We start from the raw sequence: 19,369 nt of genomic DNA, 5'->3' as shown, positions 1-19,369 counted from the left end.
GATCTTTAGGTTGAATTTAACGTCCTAATCATTCTCTCTATCCCATTTTTAATATCTTTAATATGAAATATATTAAATATACTTTTATTACAACTCTTAAAATATGTTCAAATAAATATAATTAATTATGCAAAATATGAACTTATTCGGATACTTTTAATAAGCACTATAGTTAGATCTTCATTAAGATAAATGAAATTACTAAAAGCAGAAGGTGCGTAGCTATATTTGAGAGGAATTGGGTATTTTTTAAAATGGTGAAATTATCAATGTATTAAACAGCATGACAATATGGTTGGCAGGAGTTCAATTCACTGTTTTGTGTTTTTTGTATTTTTCTTATTTGTTTATTTATTTTTCAAACGAAATAGAAATATCATTTATTGCCCCACAGTGGGGAAATCCCAGTGTCACAGCTGCAAGTTCAGTGTGGGTATTTATATATACACAAAGGTAAAACAACAGCATCAACAAAAACAATATTCAATAAGTAAGGACAACATTTACAACATGAGAAAATAATACCGTGCATGAAAAACACCATACTCTGTATTCAGGGCTTTAAATGAATCAATTTTCCATTTTATTTAAAATCTGTAAGAGGCTTGTTATGCAAGTACTCTATCTTAGAAGCATAATTCCACATTTAAAAAATATAAACAGAATTTTTTAAAAAGCAATTCCACCAAATTTTTTTGTAATTATGTACAGTATTAATTCCGTGTAAAACACATCTTTAAATGAAAATTATACAAATATAATTTTTCCCTTTGATATATCATGCTAAACAATGTAAAAAAAAGAGATTAGAAAAATATTTTTATCTTGTTATTAAACAGATAATAAAACACTTTAAAAAAAGAATGTACATCACAGTTTTCTAGATTAATTATTCTTTGAGTTCACTGTAAAATTTTTGAAAAAGTCACATCTCTGCAAACTGGTTATATTTAAAGGTTGAAAACGAACACAGTCTACTACAATGTCTTAACTTTATTTCTTGTCAATCAGATTCAAAATAAATGAGTACTTTTTTTTTTTTTACTGGATTTTACACGAGACATGCCACATTGAAAAATGGAAAAATATTTGAAATGTTTTATTGTCGGTTTTCTGGCACAAAAATCTGGAAGACGTTGGATCCAAAAATAATGAACCCCATATTGGAGAAATTTGGCAGTTCTGTAGTTTTCATACTTTCTTCTTGACTCATAAAATGGATCAAATTTGGGTTGTTGTTTATTCCCTGAGAACAAAGTGTTGGGATTACACATAGAATACAACTCAAACAGCAGCAGCACACACACAAAAAAAACCCAAATATTTTGGTTAATTTGGCTCAAGTTACAGACGTGCTGTAGTTTAGCCCAAAATGATTCATACCCATGGCAGATTTATGTTTAAAGTTGTCTTTTAATTTTACCAAAATGTTTTTTCTCCACTGGCATTGATAAAAGTGTTTGAGAGTAACCCAGCCAGAGTCTGATAGAAAATCTGAGGGGGGAATCAGGATGACAACTTGGACTTGGAGAAATTTAAACTATAAATCCACCAGGTTATGAAACGTTTCAGGCTTATTTGTAGCTTTCCTTAAATTGTACAAAAATATAGTGCAAAGAGAAAGCAGTTCCAAACTTAATACAATCAGAAGGTCAAAGGCACTTTATTTAGTAAAAAGATCAGCTTTAAATGTAAAAACCCTTGCAACCAATGATATGTGAAGAAAATCTTTCAAAAAATTTTCGGTAAAAATTATTTCTTATTTCACATCTTAGTAAAAAAACATGTAGTGATGACACTTTAGTTCTTTCTTTAGTCCTGATGAAGCTTTTAGGTGCTGTGGTGACCCAGAAACGAATCCAAGATGGCTTCATGTCTTCTGATTCTGTCAGAGTTCAAACTAAAGGAGCGATTTCGAGCTCTTGAGAGATTCTTCCTGGCACAGATAAAATAAAAAAAAAAAGATATATCAATACCTGTTATTGACAAGAAAAATGATTTAAAAGTTTCAGCAGCAATAAAAATTAAAATGCTTAAGTACGCTTAAGGTGGGAATATTACCTGGGCTTAAAAATGCAGTATGTAACTTTAACAAAAATGTGTTTCTTCCATATTTATTAAAACTGTCTCCACTTTGTGACAGAATAAGTCAGATAATCTATGAAAAAAAATCAAGCTCCTCCACCTCCTTCCAGTGCAACTACTGTGGTCTGCAAAAATGAAAACAACCAATTAGAGCCAGGAAGAAGGTCTTAGCGTGTCAATCAATCTCATGTACGCGCTGCTAAGTGTACTGTAATTACCATTACAGTAAAACCAATCATCTCCCGTCATCGGTGGCCATGCTAACTAGCCTTAGCATTCGTAGCAGGCTATGCTGTGGTAAGGAGGCAGCGTTCAAATGAGGGAGATAAGCATGAGAGTGATTGACAGCGCTAAGACCCTCCTCCTAGATCTGATTGGTTGTTTCAGACTTAGTGTATTTCTTCAGTTAGTACTAGGAGAACTGGTAGAAGGCAGAAGAGCTCAAGTTTTTATCAGATTATGCCTTAAACTGTTACATATATGTAATAACATATTTTTTAATAACTGCAGTTTAATCAATTGACATTAATTTATTAAAATAAGAAAGCAGAGAGTAGATTAGTAGATATTTAAATGAAGTAATGGTTGTATATAAGATAATGTGTAGATGTTTTTTTTAACTCACTTTACCTCCTCTTTGCCGGGAACTATTGTTTTTCCTACCACACACACACAAAAAAGATTAGTGCAAAAATCAACATTTTTGAATAAAATTTTTTTAAAAACCTGTAATTAGCTTACCTGTGATAGACAAAGACAGCAAATATTATCAAAATGGATGCAGTATCTATTGAAATCCATAATGTTCTATAAACAGAAGGTGCCTGAAACATACAAACCAGGGTCAGAGTTCAGAAAGAAGTGGTACAAAACAGAACCGTGAAAGTCTTGGCTGATCAGTTGATAATTAAACCAGTGGAGCGGGGGGAACAAACAAGCAGCCACTGTTACTGCATGTATGCACATCTCTCACCATGGTCCAGTCAGGCTGCTCCATTTTGCTGAACACCTGGCAGTTGTTAGTAGTGACTGAACTGGCTCCTGCACACCACAGCAGAGAGAACATCCAGCGCTCATTGACCACAAACAGGTTCACTTTAATGCCTTTATTTCGAAGGCTCCTGTCGGACATAAACTCAGCATGAGGTACAAAAGAACATTCAGGACTGTGATACTGTAAACACATAAAGGCAGCAGATGGGTTATACCATAAACTAGGAATAAATTCAAAGCAAGAACCATAAATGCCCATACTGTGTGTGTATTTAAGTAAATGTATGTTTATAACTGTGTAAATGAATGACCCAGCTGCAATATTAAAACCATCTGCTTAACACTGTGTGAGCAGTTTTTGCACCGTGACAGTGCTTATTATCCTGCTGTTGCTATGGGGAGGAGTGTTTGGTCTGCAGCACAGTGTAGGTGGATGGTTCGTGTCACAGTAGCATCAGCATGAAAACCAGCAGCACCCAAGCTTGTCTTCAACAATAACCCAAAATCAGCCCTCAGGTGTTGAATTTTGATAATATTGCATTGATTATTGCGAATGGAATTTAAAAGCGGAGTTAAATACTTTATCTTAATCTGATATTTAAAATTGTTTGATGATGTGAAACCTTTCAAGAAGGAATCTTCTTGAAAGAGAGCAAAATCGTGTTTTACAGCATTGCACATTTCCGATTGTCTTTAAAATGCTTCAAATTGGCATGTCTGTATATCACTTGGCCTTTTAAAGATTTCTGTAAATACATTAGAGAAATGCAAAAAAAAAAAACACCAGGAACTAACCCAAAATAAGCATGGTAATGTATTTTATTACAGCCTTTTGTGAAAATAACCCTTTTTTTAGATTTTAACACGCAAACGTAAGGAAATTGTAGAATGAGAACCTACAAGATTACCTTAATAATCAAAATATTACATTGTATTGTTGTTTTGTTGTTTATAGATCAACTCTGAAAGTATAAATTGATATAATTAGTTGACCTCCCTCAGGTTCAGCCTGACGTCTGCTGCTTTACAAACATTCCTCTTGCACTGTGTCACCAGTGGCATAAATACAGCATTACCTTAATAACAGTCTTGATTGACGAAACTTAAGCTTCCACAACATGGCTGTGTTTTCGCAACTATCAATTGCCATAGTCGTCTGACTCATAAGTGAGGAAAGAGTAGCTGCTTCACTCTACAGCAGGGGTGTCAAACTCCAGTCCTGGAGGGCCAGTGTCCTGCAACTTTTAGATGTGCCACTGTTGGACCACACCTCAATAGAATAATTAGGTCATTAGCAAGGCTCTGGAGAACTGCTCTACACAAGGAGCAGGTAATTAAGCCATTTCATTCCAAAGTTTTGCACATGTAGCACATCTAAAAACAGTAGGACACCAGCCCTTGAGGACTGGACTTTGACACCTGTGCTCTACAGCAATCAGATGTTTGTCTGGACTCTCATTAAAGGACTTATGAACTCTATGTACAGTCTGATGGAACACTTTGCAGCTTTGAAGTTATAGCTCTTGCTTTAGCAATTTTGTCATCATAAACGACGTTGATACCAGATAGTGGGTGCATGGTTTTTAACTACCAAAGGTTACAGTCAATCACCAGTCATTGTTTCCATCATCAGCTCAATGTGGACTATATCACACTCAGTGAATTTTGGTTCATAGTGTTTTATTTCTGGACTCTTTAAACTATGGTTTGCCCTGACAACAGTAGATTTACCACACCTAATCCAGAGTGGATTTGCAGTAGTGGATAGACTCACACTGCCGTCAAAGCAAAAAAGTTCCTTGCAACCTTTGCATGTATTTAAATCTAAACTTCATACCAAAAGATTGATCAATATTTTTCAAACTATTTTGTTTTTGTACTAGTCTTTTAAAAACATTTTTTTTTAAACATCTGACAAAAGTTAAGGATGTACTGATATACTGAACTAACCTTCCTTGGCCAGAAGAGGGCAGTAGCCAGCGTCTCTGTCAGGTTTGCTTTAAGTTAGATCCAAATGAAGTCAAAATGAAGATGAAATAAATATGTAGACACCGAGACTTAATATTCCTTGTGATGCTTTAGAATAAAAGAAACTGTATACCCCGAATGATGAACTTTAGCAAATTCTAAGATCATGTTAAAGAGACCAGAAATTCTTATTTCAGTTCTATCTCTTCTCAGCTTGCTCTTAAAGTCAGCAGGTGAATTTCCTCAGAATTGTGAATTCTGCAAATTCACAAAACATCTAACCCAAGCATGTTATGGCTTTAAGAAGAGTGAAGCTCTTTTAGAAATAGTCCTCTCATCAGTGGCAATAATTAAAATTGGCATTTGCCCAGGGTGTTTATCAACAGGGGTGCACAAGCACAATAAAAGTTAAACTAAATGTAAATGTTTTCTCAGTATCAGTTTATTTTCAGGCATGACTTCTCACCAGGCATGTAAATGTAAGCATTTACATGCCTGGTGTAGAACATTAAATAAAGAGATAAGTTTTGTTATATAAATGTGAAAATCCAGTGTCACAAAGGAATGCAGCGGTTAATGTTTTTGCTGCATCAAAACACTTCCAAAAAGTCAGTGAACTGTTCCGATTTATGAACTCCTTTAAACATGTTGCAACGCGGCTTTTATGTTGCAACATGTTTAAAGTAAATGTTTTATGACTTCTCATCCATTTAACAACACCCCAGAAGGTTCGGGACACTATTCGACTGTATCCCCTTGAGCCAAGTTTCACATGTAAAGCACTAGGACCTTGTCCAGACATGCTTCTACTCAGTACACTGCTGTGCATGCCAATCCCAATAAAACAGTATCTGCAGACAATCTAACTGTTGGTTTTGATCTAGTTCTAAGGTCTTACCTGATTTCATGTGTGTTAAGGTGACTGTATTTAACATTAAGGTGAGTCGCATTTTGTTTTTCCATCTCTGATGTCTCTGTAATGTTGTACACCTGGGTGAAGTTTGAAGTCTTCTTCACATATTCTCTGTTTTGTGGTGGAAGCCAGTAGATCTAGAACAAGACAAGGCTTTAAAATCCTGCTAAATGAAATGTTTTCAAACTCGTCAGGACATTTACCAATTTGTGGTTGATGTTTGAATTCAAGATCTCTTTCACAGTGTCCTCAGTGTCATTACTGCCATTGCAATTTTCAGGACAATACAAGTCAAATATAATGGCAATATTGTGCCGTTTGGCAAGGTTTAGAAGCTGCCTCAGTGAAGGAATAGTCTGTGTTTCAGCTGTCTCTGTCTGGCTTTTGTTGAGCAGGTGCACAGTTTGAAAAGGGTTGTTCTGGGAAGACAGAATATTTTTATGTTTTTTGCTTGTTTTAAAAATTCAAACTTGTAGCGAGATTCACAAACAGACAGAACTCACCTCTATGAACCATTTCCCTGCATTTAGAGACTGCAGCTCACTAATGTCCATTTGATTGCCACAAGAAATTTTTGTTGAAACATTTGTTGTTCTTTTGAGGAATTCGCCCTTGTTGTCGTGCATCAGAAAGGGAATTCTGTCTTTGCTAAATGAACAAACAATATTTATTGACACCCCTGTAAATACTTCATTTTTATCTGCCACATTTACAATCAATTCTCACAAAAGCATTGATGATCAATAGCAATATTAAAGGGCAAAATTAATACAAATGGCAAACAATTTCACCCTACCTGAGCTGCACATCAGTCTCAAATACTTTTACTTTGCACTCTGTTGCACTCCTTTCAAAGGACATCATGGTGTTCTCTGGGGCCAGCTGAACACAGTCAGAACACATGAGTGAGAAACTTTTTTGCAGAAGCAACCCTGAGGCTGTGAGAGTACACAAAACTCAGTGGACTGTATTGTTGATCTAGCAGCAGAGCATGCCAACACGGCTGCAGATGCAGGCCATAAGGGGCTCCTCAAATGACTTGCAACGATGCAAAACTTTCAAACATAAAACAAATGCCATTTTGTTACCAAACACACTTCAAGATTTATTCTTAAATACAAAACATGTTTCAAGTAAATATTACTGGACTTCTTTCCTTACAGGTTGTTTATTTTTTAAATTTTTCTCTTGTTAAACAGGATGCTCACCATTGGTGCTCCTCTGTGGCCCCAGAGGTCTGGTTTAGTTAAATTTATCTCCTTTATGTCGATCAAACAGGGTGAGTAGATGAGCAAGGGACACAGATAGATGAATGCCGACAAAAAAAGGAATAATACTGCAATCAGGACCTTTGATCCTGGAAAGAAAATAGACAATCAACGGTTTATGCTGAGTTGGTTTGTGTATTGGTTCACACTATAATCTTTAGAGGTTTGAAGGACTAACAGCAGGATGTCAGCGTTGATTTCATCTTTGTAATACACCGTCTTCACCACTTTTCACTAAGGTCAATTATTGGCAAAGACAAACTATATACAATGTATGAGTGACATCAAGTAGTCAATTAATTAAATCAAAATCAAATCAAATTTTATTTGTATAGCACATTTCAGCAGCAAGGCATTTCAAAGTGCTTTACATCAAATCAAACACAAAAACACAATGCAACATAGAATCAACAATAAAAACAACATCAAGTCAGATTCTGTCAATTAACTTGCAATTGATTACGTTTCAAATGCAACTCTTATTTGTATACTGATGAGAGGACTATTTCAAAAGGTGAATTATTAGCTGCATTACTCAAAAAGTAGGTTGACATGTAAATGTTTCCATTTTGGCTTTCACTTTAATAAATAAAGACATTTCTGTTTGTTTTACACTTGACATGAGACTGAAACACTGAGAAGGCTGATTATTTAAATGTAAATCACTAAAATTCATAGAGGGGTTTCGTTGTTCATTTTTTTCCCCAGTCTGTAACAGAAACCACAATTTTTCCAAAAGCTACTTGCTTGTTAAATTAATTGTCTAAGTAAAATTAAATGTTTTGTTTTCAAAACATTTAATTTAAAACAAAATCCATTTCTAAAATGTAGATGAGTTTAAGCCAACCAATCGTTCTGAATTTTAGAGAAAAAAAACCCACAGAAATCCAAAACGCTTGCTATAGGTTTTAATGTTTTTTTTAGAGTCAACCTCTTCAGATCTCGAGCTGCAGTCGAAGTTTTTCCAAATAATTTAATGGCAATTTGTTCATCTGCTACCGAAGACGAGGTTGTTCGTTGGAAAACCTGCTAAACATGTACAAAGTCGTAGCTGTTTGTTCATCAGTTAATCTCCATGACAAGATGTAAAATGTCATGTTTTTTGACAAATTGTAAAAAAAAAAAAATCTCATCTTACAGGTTGAAGGAGGTACTGCCCTATGTTGCGCAATGCCTCATGTTTACCTTGGCTCCTGCTGTCAGAATGAAACTGTGACACAGATTTCTGTTTTTACTATTGTACTTTTAACTGACACAAGCAGCCATTACTGTGTTGTTTGTCATAGTTGAAAAGGGTTTGTCCATTGAAGAGTTGGTTTACTAATGTGCTAGGAAATGAAAACAGCTGTCCAACTTTCTCATTCTGGTAAAAATAAATGGAACAATAATAAGCGAGTACAAGCACTGGGATGAAGAATACCAAATTGTTGTAATTTTTTTGTGACTGTACGTATGGATTAAGTAGAAAAACAAACTCAAATGTATTTTGAACTGAAATGTATTATTCCTTTAAAAATAAACACCCACATTTGTCCTTCATTTTTTAAAGAATGACAGAAGCTGTAAAAGATTTGAGTGTTGCTGTTAAAGAACATTAATTTCCTTTTCTTAAATTCATTTTGAACTATACGTTTTGCTCTAATGTGTAATAACAAAGCAGATCTGAAATGCATTTTCACATTATCTGGCTCTAAATGTTGCATAATGTTCTCACAGTCTCTCTCATGAGTAGTCTCTTTATGATTCATAGCTATTACAAATTACTTGAGGACTAATCCTGCAACTGAATTTACGTCTGATGAAATCAGTCTATGCAATGGTGAAGATGAATCATGTGTTTATATATTAACAGGGATGTGCGACTCACTTTTCTGGACCTGGTTGAAGGCCCGGAAGACCAACCAGCTCAGCAGGGTCAAGGCTCCAACAGCACCGAACTGCAAGAAAGGAGCCGTGTACTGCAAAGAGAGAGCAAAAAAATAAGACCAAAAAAAATAAGAAGGTTAGATTGGAGTCTGGAGTTACATTGTGTTGGCAATAAAAACTATTTCAATAATTTAGTGAGAAATGGAAAATGTAAATTAATGAAGGTAGGCTTTAAAATTCAATGAGACAGACATTATAAATGCCCTTTAGGCTTTCTAAAAGGTGAAGAAAAAAATTGCAAACTGAAGTGTGAAGTCAATTAGCATTTTCTGGTCATACTCAAACATATTTGCATTTTTAAAACGGTATGTACAAATTACAGTAACACAGTCTTGAACACAGTCTTTTAAAATGAAAATCTGTTGGCTACTGCAGTTCCTGCTTTGTATTGTTTGATAAACTTCCAAGTTAAAAGTGTAGCATTGAGTTTATAAAGCAGAAAATTTGTTTTTCTCAAGTTTAATCTGCAAATGATTAACTGTAAAGGCCCTGAAATATATTACAACTGATTTATCAAGAACTCATATCTAAACAGAGAAAACATGCTGGTGTCTGCAGCTTTGTGTTCCTCTGAAGACATAAAACTACTATAACTAACCACATATCAGTTCAGTCTGATTGATTTCTATCAAAGAAGACTGTATGCTGGAAATGAATCAAACTTCAATCAATTTTTAGTTTAGAGGTGTGCATATAAATGCAACTAAGTTATTGTAGAGTTTTCACATCCTGGTCAAAGTGATTTTTCTGTCAAATTTTACAGAATATATTGCACATTAAAATGTGGGAAAAAGTTACGAAACAATCATTGAACCAATTTTTCAAGTCTCATAAACGTAAAATGATAAAAGGGTGCTTACAGAGTCAAGAAACATTGCATTACTTCTCTTATGTTAATGTAGAACCAGTAATAACAGGTATGGCAAAAAATGGCAAAGAAAAAAAAAATTGATTGGGTGAATCCCCAACTTTCACGATCCTCTCACTCACTGTACCTGGAGTGAAAGAGAAACAGCATGCCATTCATCTCGCTGTTTTAGGGTGACTAATGAGATCATAGTAACGATGAGTACCACTCCGAAACATATCAAAACCTGCATATCAGAAAAAAAAAATGTGATAGTTAGTGCTGTGATTAAATCTGATACTCTATGTTGAAGAAGTGAAGGTTTATTTTACCCTGTGGATCCAGTGTAAGTCCAGTTTTTCTTGTAAGACAACTTGGACCAGTGCAAAAAGCTGCAATCAAGATAAAATGTTTAAGTTTAGACAGAAACAGTTGAAGAAATCCAGTTTTATTCAATTTGATATGATGCTTCTCACCAGCAGCAGAACACAGTAGCTGGCAATCAGGGCAGAAATGATCATCACCACCATGAAATAGTCCTTGTGCTTGTGAAGGAAGGAGAATAGGAGCCTGATAGTAGAACAGAAGAGATTAGGACTCAGGTAAAAACAAAAAAGCAAGAGTGGATGCTTGGTTTCCTGCTGTGATCACTCACGTATTAAAATCATCTCGGTCATTGTAGATGACCAGCCAAATGTAAAGCCAGCAGGCAGAAATTAGGGCCCCAACAGTGACCATTACGCACCAGCAGGTTGAGCGCTGTGGAAAACATATGATAAGATTGTTTTTCTTAAGTTTCTAGATAAAAATGATGCAGGTCATGCAGGTAAATGAACTGAAAGATTTCGAACATTCTCTCCTTGTTGATTTTGTGCTCCTTACCATGACAGCTCAACAAAAACAAGCCCTTTATATTTTCTCAGGTAAACACACCTGCACTTTTACAATGGAAATAATGGAATATCGTCATCCTCCTTCTCTTTGTACTCCAGGTAAATCTATCAAAGCCTGTCATGGCTTGTAAGCTTATACATTTGTTTTGGCGCAAACTGGCACCATTAATCATCACGTCTTCATCACCTTTTTATTAGTGTTTTAGCACTCTATGACAAGCAAAACAGACAGTTTTTAATTTAAAATAGGATCAACAGAAGACAAACATTTTTCTATTTTTATTTGAAGATTTCAGCCTTTTGTAGACTTTTAATATGTGATTACTGGAAATAAAAGTTCTGCTCAATACTTTAAGTTAACCTTAACATTAATAAAATTGTTAATTACAGAGCTGCAACTCAATATTTTGGAATATAACTAAAAGGTTTATTTCACTTATTTAAAAATTCAAAAGGGGAAAGCCATACAAATATGACATGCAGATTCTTTATATTTCAATCTTTTACTTCTGTAGCGTTTTTATTAAAACCCCAATAATTTGTTCAGCAAACAATTGGAATATTACCATAAATGAAATAAAATAAAGGAGACTGTTCACAGAGTGCTGTATGAAAGTATATCAATGGAAAGTTAAGTGGAAGGAAAAATGTGGTTAAAATACCAAGGAAATGGCAAATTTAAAAAAATTATTGATGGAGTTTCAGGACAGATGCATCAGTTACGGACTTTCTAGCTGGATTAAGTGGTTCAAGATCCACCATAAACAAATACATCTATAAAACAGGCTGTTGCATTCTCTCCTGAACCAGAGGCAAGGTCACAAAACCGACTCGACTACTGCACAGAGGTCCAAATGTACGATTTAAAGAAATCATTGTCCTGGACACAGAATCCAAGCTGCACCATGTTCAATAGGACGTTTCCTACTTAGACATTTGATCTGCTGGCTTTAATCCACTTGTTTTACCAAGAACACTTTATGTTTCCATCTTCTGACAAGTTTTATGCTGATTTTGTTTTCTAGCAGGAGTTAGCAGTTGCCCACGCTGCCAAAGATGCCAATACCTCTTGTAACTATTACTGTCCTTGATCGGCTAGCAATGGAGTATTGTCAACAGGAAGATGAAACACCAGACCTAACAATGCAGAAAAGCTGCTGCTGAAACAACCTGGGCTTCCTCACCTCTCCAGCAGGGCCCCAGGCCTCCATGCTATGTTGCATCAATGCAGTAATTCATGCCAAAGAAGCCTGAAACTGCAGAGTTTTCATTAGCTGTGAGCCAGTCAAATTCAAGAGATGCAAGAACATGAAATATATCAGTGTGAATTCCACTGTGGGGCAGCTGTTGCTCAATGGGAAGTGTAGCTGCTTCAGATCTTAAATGTGTGGCTTTGATTCCAGCTTCTTTCTTGTTCCACATTTTAATTTGGCCCTGGGCAAGGCACTTACAGCCAAGTTATCCACTGGTCTATGTATTGTGGTATAAACATGTCTCAGTTTGTGCATGCAACAAGGTGAACGTGTCTCTTGTGTAAAGCACTTTGAGTGGTTGGTAGATGAAGCTAAAATTAATAATAAATACATCCGTTCATCATTTCATTTTTTTAAACTGAATGATTGTTGATTGATCTTCTCAATCGACTAGCAATTAATTGATAAGCAGCCATTTTCTCAAAAACCAGAGTTTTTGTATTAAGAGGTCAGACCTTCCTTCCATAATAAAGGGCTAATTTTTCATAGCATGCTAATGTAGCTCCATCATGCAGAACCTTGGCTGAAAGAACATCAAGTGTTTATTTCAAAACAGAACCACATTAAGTGCATCATGTATCCCACACCAGACTGGACCGTTTCACTTTTCCATTCTGGTATGGCGCTGCCATTTTTCTTCCCATTTCAACTGACTCCACCGAAACCTGCAGTACACAGCTATTATAAAAATCATGTTTTTTACATACATGTTAGAACTGGTGTCATATTGTGACAGTCTGTGATGAAACAAATAATCTGTGAAATGATCGATTTTCAGGGTGTTCAGGGTGAACTACACCGCTCCCGACCAAAAACAACCAATCAGAGCCAGGAGGAGGGTGTTAATGCTGTCAATCAATCTCATGTTCATTGCTAAATGAGCTAATAGTGGAGAAACAATTTAATGTAAATGGAAGAAGAGGAGGCAGGGATGAGCAGCGCCACATGCAGGTGATTGACAGCAATAAGACCTGGCACTGATTGGTTGTTTCTAATTAGCTATGGAGTGCTGAAAGAAGGTGGAGGAACTTGATTTTTTTCCAGGCCATCTGTCTCATACCATATTTAATCAAATATGTAAAAAATATATTTTTTATAAAAGTTACATACTGCAGCTTTAAGGATGACCAGTGGCGCCCTTTTCTGGATAGTGGGAAACTACAACACCAAGAAATTAAATTGCTTGGAATTCATTTTAATCTGATAAACCATTGATCGACAATTAATTAAATGTTTGTATGGAACTGAAATTTTTTATGTATACACACCTTGTTCTCATTGTCCCTCTGCTTCTCCCGATGACAGCTAAAGAAAGCTCTGCTGAAATCTCTGCAACATCTGCCCAGTGCCATAGCAGCTGTTTAAATTCACAGTGAAGAAAATGCCTGGAGGAGGATGGAGGAACTCTTATAATCCTTTCTGTGGACACAGAAAAGAAAGGCTAGTCTCATTCATCTCCCCAAGCTCATGAAGCAATGAGGGAGGGGATAGAAAGCAAATGAGGCAGAGGTTCTTTGGGTACTAAGGCAATTTCTCAAAGGAGTCTGTGTACAAAAGAGGGTATAGTCACTAGCCTACAATAGCCAACACCATGGGGTATTGAGCGCTGCACAGTCCGTCCTGGGAGAGAACTCCAGCTTTTTGCGGCACAAATGGTCACAGTGACAGGCACAGCCAAGCACCAATAACCGAGGCAGAAAACAAACTCCCAGTGAGTAAAAAGCTGCAAGCAGAGAACAGCTGGACCTGAAAAACAACTAAAGGTGTTTAAGAGATTAGGCTGTCCATCATCTGCTTTCTTGAAACGGGCCATAGGCCTATAACAACATGTTGGGACTCGGCGTCCCTCAGTTGTGCCAGGTTTCGGTTGCCCGCACTCATTAAGGACATGGGAAACGGTCCTGTCACTTGTGTCACTCTTAGATGAGTTATTTAGGATACCAGTTGTGAAAACTACTGTTTTACGACCCATTTCTGGTTAGACCTGATTTGACCTGACAGTCTGCCAGCTTCCTTATCACTTGAGTGGCTTTCGTTTTTACAGTTAAAGCCCTCAGGGTCTTCACCCCAGGCTTCATAGTTAGCTGATAGAATCAAGAGAAGAAAGAAAAATCTTAATGTTGCATGCCGCTCCGAACAAGGTTGCAGCCTTACTGGTGGTTTATGAGATTTAATTACTTCAAAAGCGCATTCAATTCATCATAGCATTGAAATCCCCACATGACCACTGTAAGAGCTGAAACACGTATAAGATGTGTGTAGCTAATCATTTTACAATGTTTCCATTTATTTACTACTTTATGTTTATGCCAAGTAAACCTATTAACAGACAAAATGTGCATTAAATGTAAATAATAATATTAGTCATACTTTATTGATCCACTAAATGGATAAAAAAATTTATATATTTTTGTAAATATATTTTTTAGAATTAAATATTAGCTCACACGGCACGATTTTTCGCCCCGATTTCCCCCTTACGACAATCTTAGAACGTCCAGCGTTCTAAGATTTTGGTTTGCGATAATCGTAACTGATCATCCTGCAGTACGCGGTGTCCAGCCAATGGACACGAGCCAATGCCCACGCACGGTACGATTAAATCCCGTTGTAGCACCTTTTCCCTCTTTATACGGGGTGCCAGTATGAAACAATGTTTTAACATGTTGCTTCGTGGAAAAACAAAGTGCCACACTAACTACTAACTGCTGTAACTACAGTAATTTACTAACTGGGATTATTTGTATGTAATCACAACGGATGCGCGCGCAACTTGACTGTGGAAAGCGTCGGTTCACTGGTTGCCATGGCTACACGGATTTAGCTGGCTGTTTTAAGACAAGCTAGCATGTTTTCAGCGTACTTACAACTGCGTGATAAAATAAGTCATGCTACCAAATTAGCATTAGTTACCCATTTGTGACCAGTGAGTGGATAAATGTCGACAGAAAATGGCCCAAATTTAAGTGGCCGGATATTGTTAATATCGGCATTAAAGCAATTTTGTACATGCTAAGATCATCAGCTCTCAGTGAGAAGTGTCGAGTTCCTCTAAATAAGACAGGCATATTCGTGATGAGAAAGAGCACCGGAGAAGGGTTCCTAAAATATAAGTTTTTATTAAAGAAAAAAAAACTGAATTCATATTTAGCTTGCAAAGGACAAATGAACAACCATTTCTTCATATTTTGGTCACTATTAACAATTAGCATTAGCCTAACATCAAAATTACTGGCAAAATGAAACACATTCAAATTTGCTGTAATAAAAGCACTTATGTTTACATATGTTTACATAACATTATTGTTGTTGTTATTTATTTTAGACATTAAAAAACTCTGTTACAAATAATTTGGAGGATTAGAGTTAATGAGGACTTGTTGGGGCAGGTCTGCATACCAAGTGAAAACAAGAAGTCTTGAACCTAAGCTGAAAGTAGAGCAAGAACTATAATATATTTAAGACTAACCACTTTGTCAGTTTATGACACGGTAACAAAAGGAAACAAATAGATCGTTATGCGAGAACAATATGCTTCTTTGTTAGAACAGTCACCCATTTTTTTAATTTACCAGTTTATTTGTTCTGCAAAATTACTTTCTTCCATGCAGTTTGTGTTGGGGAAAAAGAAGACAAAAATAATCACCTTCAGGCAGAGTAAATTATCACATGTAGAAACAACTTGCAATTTGTCTCACAAAGTTTTCTTTAGGTCTTCATAGCACAACATGCAATCTGTACTTAAAGAACTATGGATTTCTAAATAAGCTTAATGACAGATTTAGAGAGTCAGGTTTATACTGCTGGATAGATTAAATAAGGTTTAACAAAACAACTTCTCCCTTAAAATAAATGTGAAAGTTTTCTTTGTTCTTGTATTGCTACAAAGGAGTTTATAGTGATAAGAATTGTGATAGAAATCTGATAACATAGTTTGGATTGTTGCTGCTTTTGCTTGAAACATTTTTCTTCCCCACTATTAATTCTTGAGAATGTCAATAAATGTAAATATACTTGAAAAATCAATAAATCAAATTTTATTGGGCTGCTTAGAGCAACAAATAGACCGTCTAATCCAGTGGTGCCCAAAGTCGGACCTGGACGGCCGGCATTCTACATCTTTTAGTTTTCTCCCTGGTTTAACACACCTGGATCAAATGATGGCTCGTTAGAAGGCCTGAGAAGATAATTGACATGCAGAAAAAGTTATTGGTGCCACAAGGGAGAGAACTAAAACATGCAGGATGCCGAGCCTCGAGGACAGACTTTAGGCACCACTTTTCAACAGTAGCTGCGTGAAGAGAAGGAGAGCAAAGGGAAAGACATGAAGCAAAAGACGTGTTGGGGATTGTAACCTCTGCATATATTTGTAATTTTATGTTTTTATGATGTAAAGCACTTTAAACTACCTTATTCCTGAATTTTGCCAATCATACAAATAAACTTTGTATGATTGATATTTGATGCACCTGATCTGTCACTGAGCAACATGGCAGCTAAATGTATGTTTTTCTAAAAGGAAAAGAAAGTGTGATGTGATGAATTTCTTAACATTTTTCAACTTTAATTGTTATCACAATTAGTGGCACAAAATAGATGAAAGTTTAAGTATTTGTTACCTATGCTTATACTGAAGATGTCAATCAGAGCAGTTTTTCAAACATCTACAAATACTTTATATAGGTCAAAACATTTTAACTCTTGAATACCGATGACCCATTTTAGATTTCAGAGAAGCTTCATTGTTAGAAACCTTTTCAAATTCATTCACTGTTAAATTTTAACCTCCAGCAACTATTTCCTTCTTCCCCTTCTCATCGCATTACTTGGAAAATCCTTAACAATAAGGTCACCTTTTATTTATTTTTATTATTAACCATAAAAACTACTTTTATACTTTTCCATCTAAAAAGCCTAAAAATACCAATAAAATCTACAATTCTAACATTTTGTCTCTGTTGAGATTTATCATTTTCTCAATTTTTGTATTTTAATTTCATTTTTTTATTATTTGAGAAGTATTACTAGAGAACTCAACTAAATTTTTATGTGTATTTGTATGTACGAATACAAATTTGTACATAAAAATTTTCATTTTATGTACAAACTTTACTGCACCGCCTAACTCTTCTTCCTCCTCTTTTTGTACTGTTCACTAGATTTTTCGGAAATGTATTAAATAGGAAATGTATTAAATATTGTTCAGAGTTAAGTGTTTTGTGTTCACATAAATACAAAAAGATACACATAAAAGGAAATAAAATAAGTGAGACCGATAAAACCTTTTTGGCTTCAGCCTGTTAACTTCATGGCGAACCAATGTACACACCTGATTAAAGCTCCTGTCCGATGCATCATGGAGACAAATCCCCCCTAATCTGACCACTTAATCGTGCTTCTCAAAGAGGATTAAAAGCACTCGCAATGTTTCCATATATCCCTTTTTTTTTTTTTACAAAATGAAACCACGAGTGACACACAGACCTTAAATCCGGCTCTCAAATACGCGCTCGTCTTCGGATCCCGTCTCCGTTTTTCTCCTCTTAATCTCTGCTTCGCTTCTCGCATCTTTTTGTAGGCAGTCTTTCTGCGTGGGCTGAATGAAAATTGGTCCTGATGAATGAGTGTGGGGGCTCCGTGGAAGGGAAGAGAAGAGAAGAGAAGAGAAAGAGGGAGTGAGAAAAAGAGAAAGAGAGAGAGAGAGAGAGGGGGAGGATCCATGTGTGCGCTTCGCAGGTAGACACGCTTAAAACCCGACTTAAGCATTTAGGCTTGTGAAAGTAACTGTGAAAATGAAGTGCCGGTGTAAAAAAAAAAATAAGAAGAATGGACCTATTTAATTTTAAATGTTGTAAATATTGCTTAAAAAAAGCAACATTCAATTAAGAGCAGCAAGAAATCATCGGTTCTAAACCCGACCTGCTGTATTTCTGCATTCAATGTCAACGCTTGTATTCTCTCCGGGTACCCGTATAAAAACATAACGTTAAGTTAACTGGTTGTCTAAATTGTCCTTAGGTGTGTGTGACTGTGTCTCTTTACTGCCCAGTGATGGACTGGCGACCTGTCCACCACACACATCCCATCTCACCGGGAACCTGCAAGGAAAGGAGAGGAGTCAAAAACCAGCCCACTGTACTGCACATACAATTTCTTTTTAAAATACTAAGGGGAAATTTGATCACTTGTACCAATTCAAGTCACTGTGAGTCACTCTCCAAACTGAATAAAGTTGTTGAATCATTTGGGTCACTGACCCAACAACTGCTAAAGGAAGAATCGTTGTTTCGTTTTCTTTCTGAATGACACAAAGGTAAATGTGGTGGATCTGAGTAGCTCTGGATCACGTGGTGTTAGTAGTGATTGTAGATCACCCATTGCTCACCTGGTGACTTTAGTGAGTGAGTGATGGGTGAGGTCTACTTTCTCCTGACCACTTCAAGCTTGTATGACTTTTTGTCTTTGATCACTGTTTAAACCTGCGAATAAATTTTTATGCTGCTTTGGACACTGATGTTCTGCCTTGAGTATTGACAATACTGATGAAAATAAAACCATCTTAACTGTAGCTTGGATTTACGTTTTGATTAGCTGGTGCGTCAACAATGATTCTCCTATTCAGCTGCTCAGCAACCTTGTTTTACAGTCTTTAATATTTGTCACCAAAAAATGGACAATGGAGTTTCTCGCACAGCTGGAACGCCAACGCCAAACCACACGCCACTGCAGCAACGGAAGAGGATCGCTTACAGGGGTGGGCACTCCTGGTCCTGGAGGGCCGGTGTCCAGCAACTCTTGAGTCTCCCTGGTCCAACAGACCTGAATCCAAGAGTTGAATCACCTCTTCAGTGCAGTCAGGTTCTCCAGAGTCCTGCTAATGACCTCATTATTTGACTCAGGTGTGTTGAAGTAGAGATAGCCTACATCTAAAACTAGCAGGACACTGGCCCTCGAGGACCAGGAGTGCCCACCCCTGGTGGAAGATGACAGTGGAATGTAACCTGAATGTTTTGGTGCTGCATATTGCTCTTTTAAAAGCAGTTTGGTTCTGCCGCGTGAAGCTGTTGTGATCCGCCCCCTGCTACGCTTTACTGTTGGACTACGGCTGCAGGATTTTGGCGTGAGTTCAATAAAGTCTAAGGATCTGCTGTTGCCTGCTGTTCCTTTATTTTTGCCAGGGTTCTTGTGTGTGTGTGTGAGAGAGAGTGCGAGTGATGCATCTT

At 36.4% G+C, this 19,369-nt stretch overlaps 1 protein-coding gene across 16 annotated transcripts; it reads right to left on the bottom strand.

The window, feature by feature from the left end:
* Positions 1–310: 310 nt before the first annotated feature.
* Positions 311–19,015, bottom strand: gdpd2 (glycerophosphodiester phosphodiesterase domain containing 2). 16 transcript variants are annotated; one of them, XM_044126719.1, is made up of 17 exons: positions 18,897–19,015; positions 18,238–18,244; positions 17,631–17,742; positions 10,656–10,759; positions 10,477–10,570; positions 10,333–10,392; positions 10,149–10,247; positions 9,095–9,185; positions 7,168–7,316; positions 6,756–6,841; positions 6,463–6,607; positions 6,163–6,378; positions 5,945–6,096; positions 3,059–3,206; positions 2,827–2,909; positions 2,711–2,744; positions 311–1,932 (listed from the first exon to the last, which is right to left on the bottom strand). In XM_044126719.1, the coding sequence occupies exons 3-17, from the start codon at positions 17,712–17,714 to the stop codon at positions 1,831–1,833; spliced, it is 1,647 nt and encodes a 548-aa protein (XP_043982654.1). In that variant the 5' UTR covers positions 17,715–17,742; positions 18,238–18,244; positions 18,897–19,015; the 3' UTR covers positions 311–1,830. The 16 variants fall into 16 exon arrangements, with proteins under 16 accessions (XP_043982654.1, XP_043982660.1, XP_043982653.1 ...); XM_044126725.1 differs by having other exon boundaries at positions 17,631–17,759; positions 18,897–18,989; XM_044126718.1 differs by having other exon boundaries at positions 17,631–17,779; positions 18,897–18,908.
* Between the last annotated feature and the right edge of the window lie 354 nt (positions 19,016–19,369).

This window comes from Gambusia affinis, linkage group LG09 (genome assembly GCF_019740435.1).
Source record: "Gambusia affinis linkage group LG09, SWU_Gaff_1.0, whole genome shotgun sequence".
NCBI lineage: Eukaryota > Metazoa > Chordata > Actinopteri > Cyprinodontiformes > Poeciliidae > Gambusia > Gambusia affinis.
Note: the sequence above shows the minus strand (reverse complement) of the source record. Positions and strands in the feature narration are given on the sequence as shown.

Bases quoted from the DNA above. Each gene is read 5' to 3' on its own strand.
- gdpd2 (XM_044126709.1), bottom strand. From the start codon at position 17,912: ATGCTTAAGTCGGGTTTTAAGCGTGTCTACCTGCGAAGCGCACACATG. The intron at 9,186-10,148 runs GTACAGTGAGTG...CTCTCTTTGCAG, and splicing joins CTGTTTCTCTTTCACTCCAG to TACACGGCTCCTTTCTTGCA. The intron at 6,379-6,462 runs GTGAGTTCTGTC...CTGTCTTCCCAG, and splicing joins CAGGGAAATGGTTCATAGAG to AACAACCCTTTTCAAACTGT.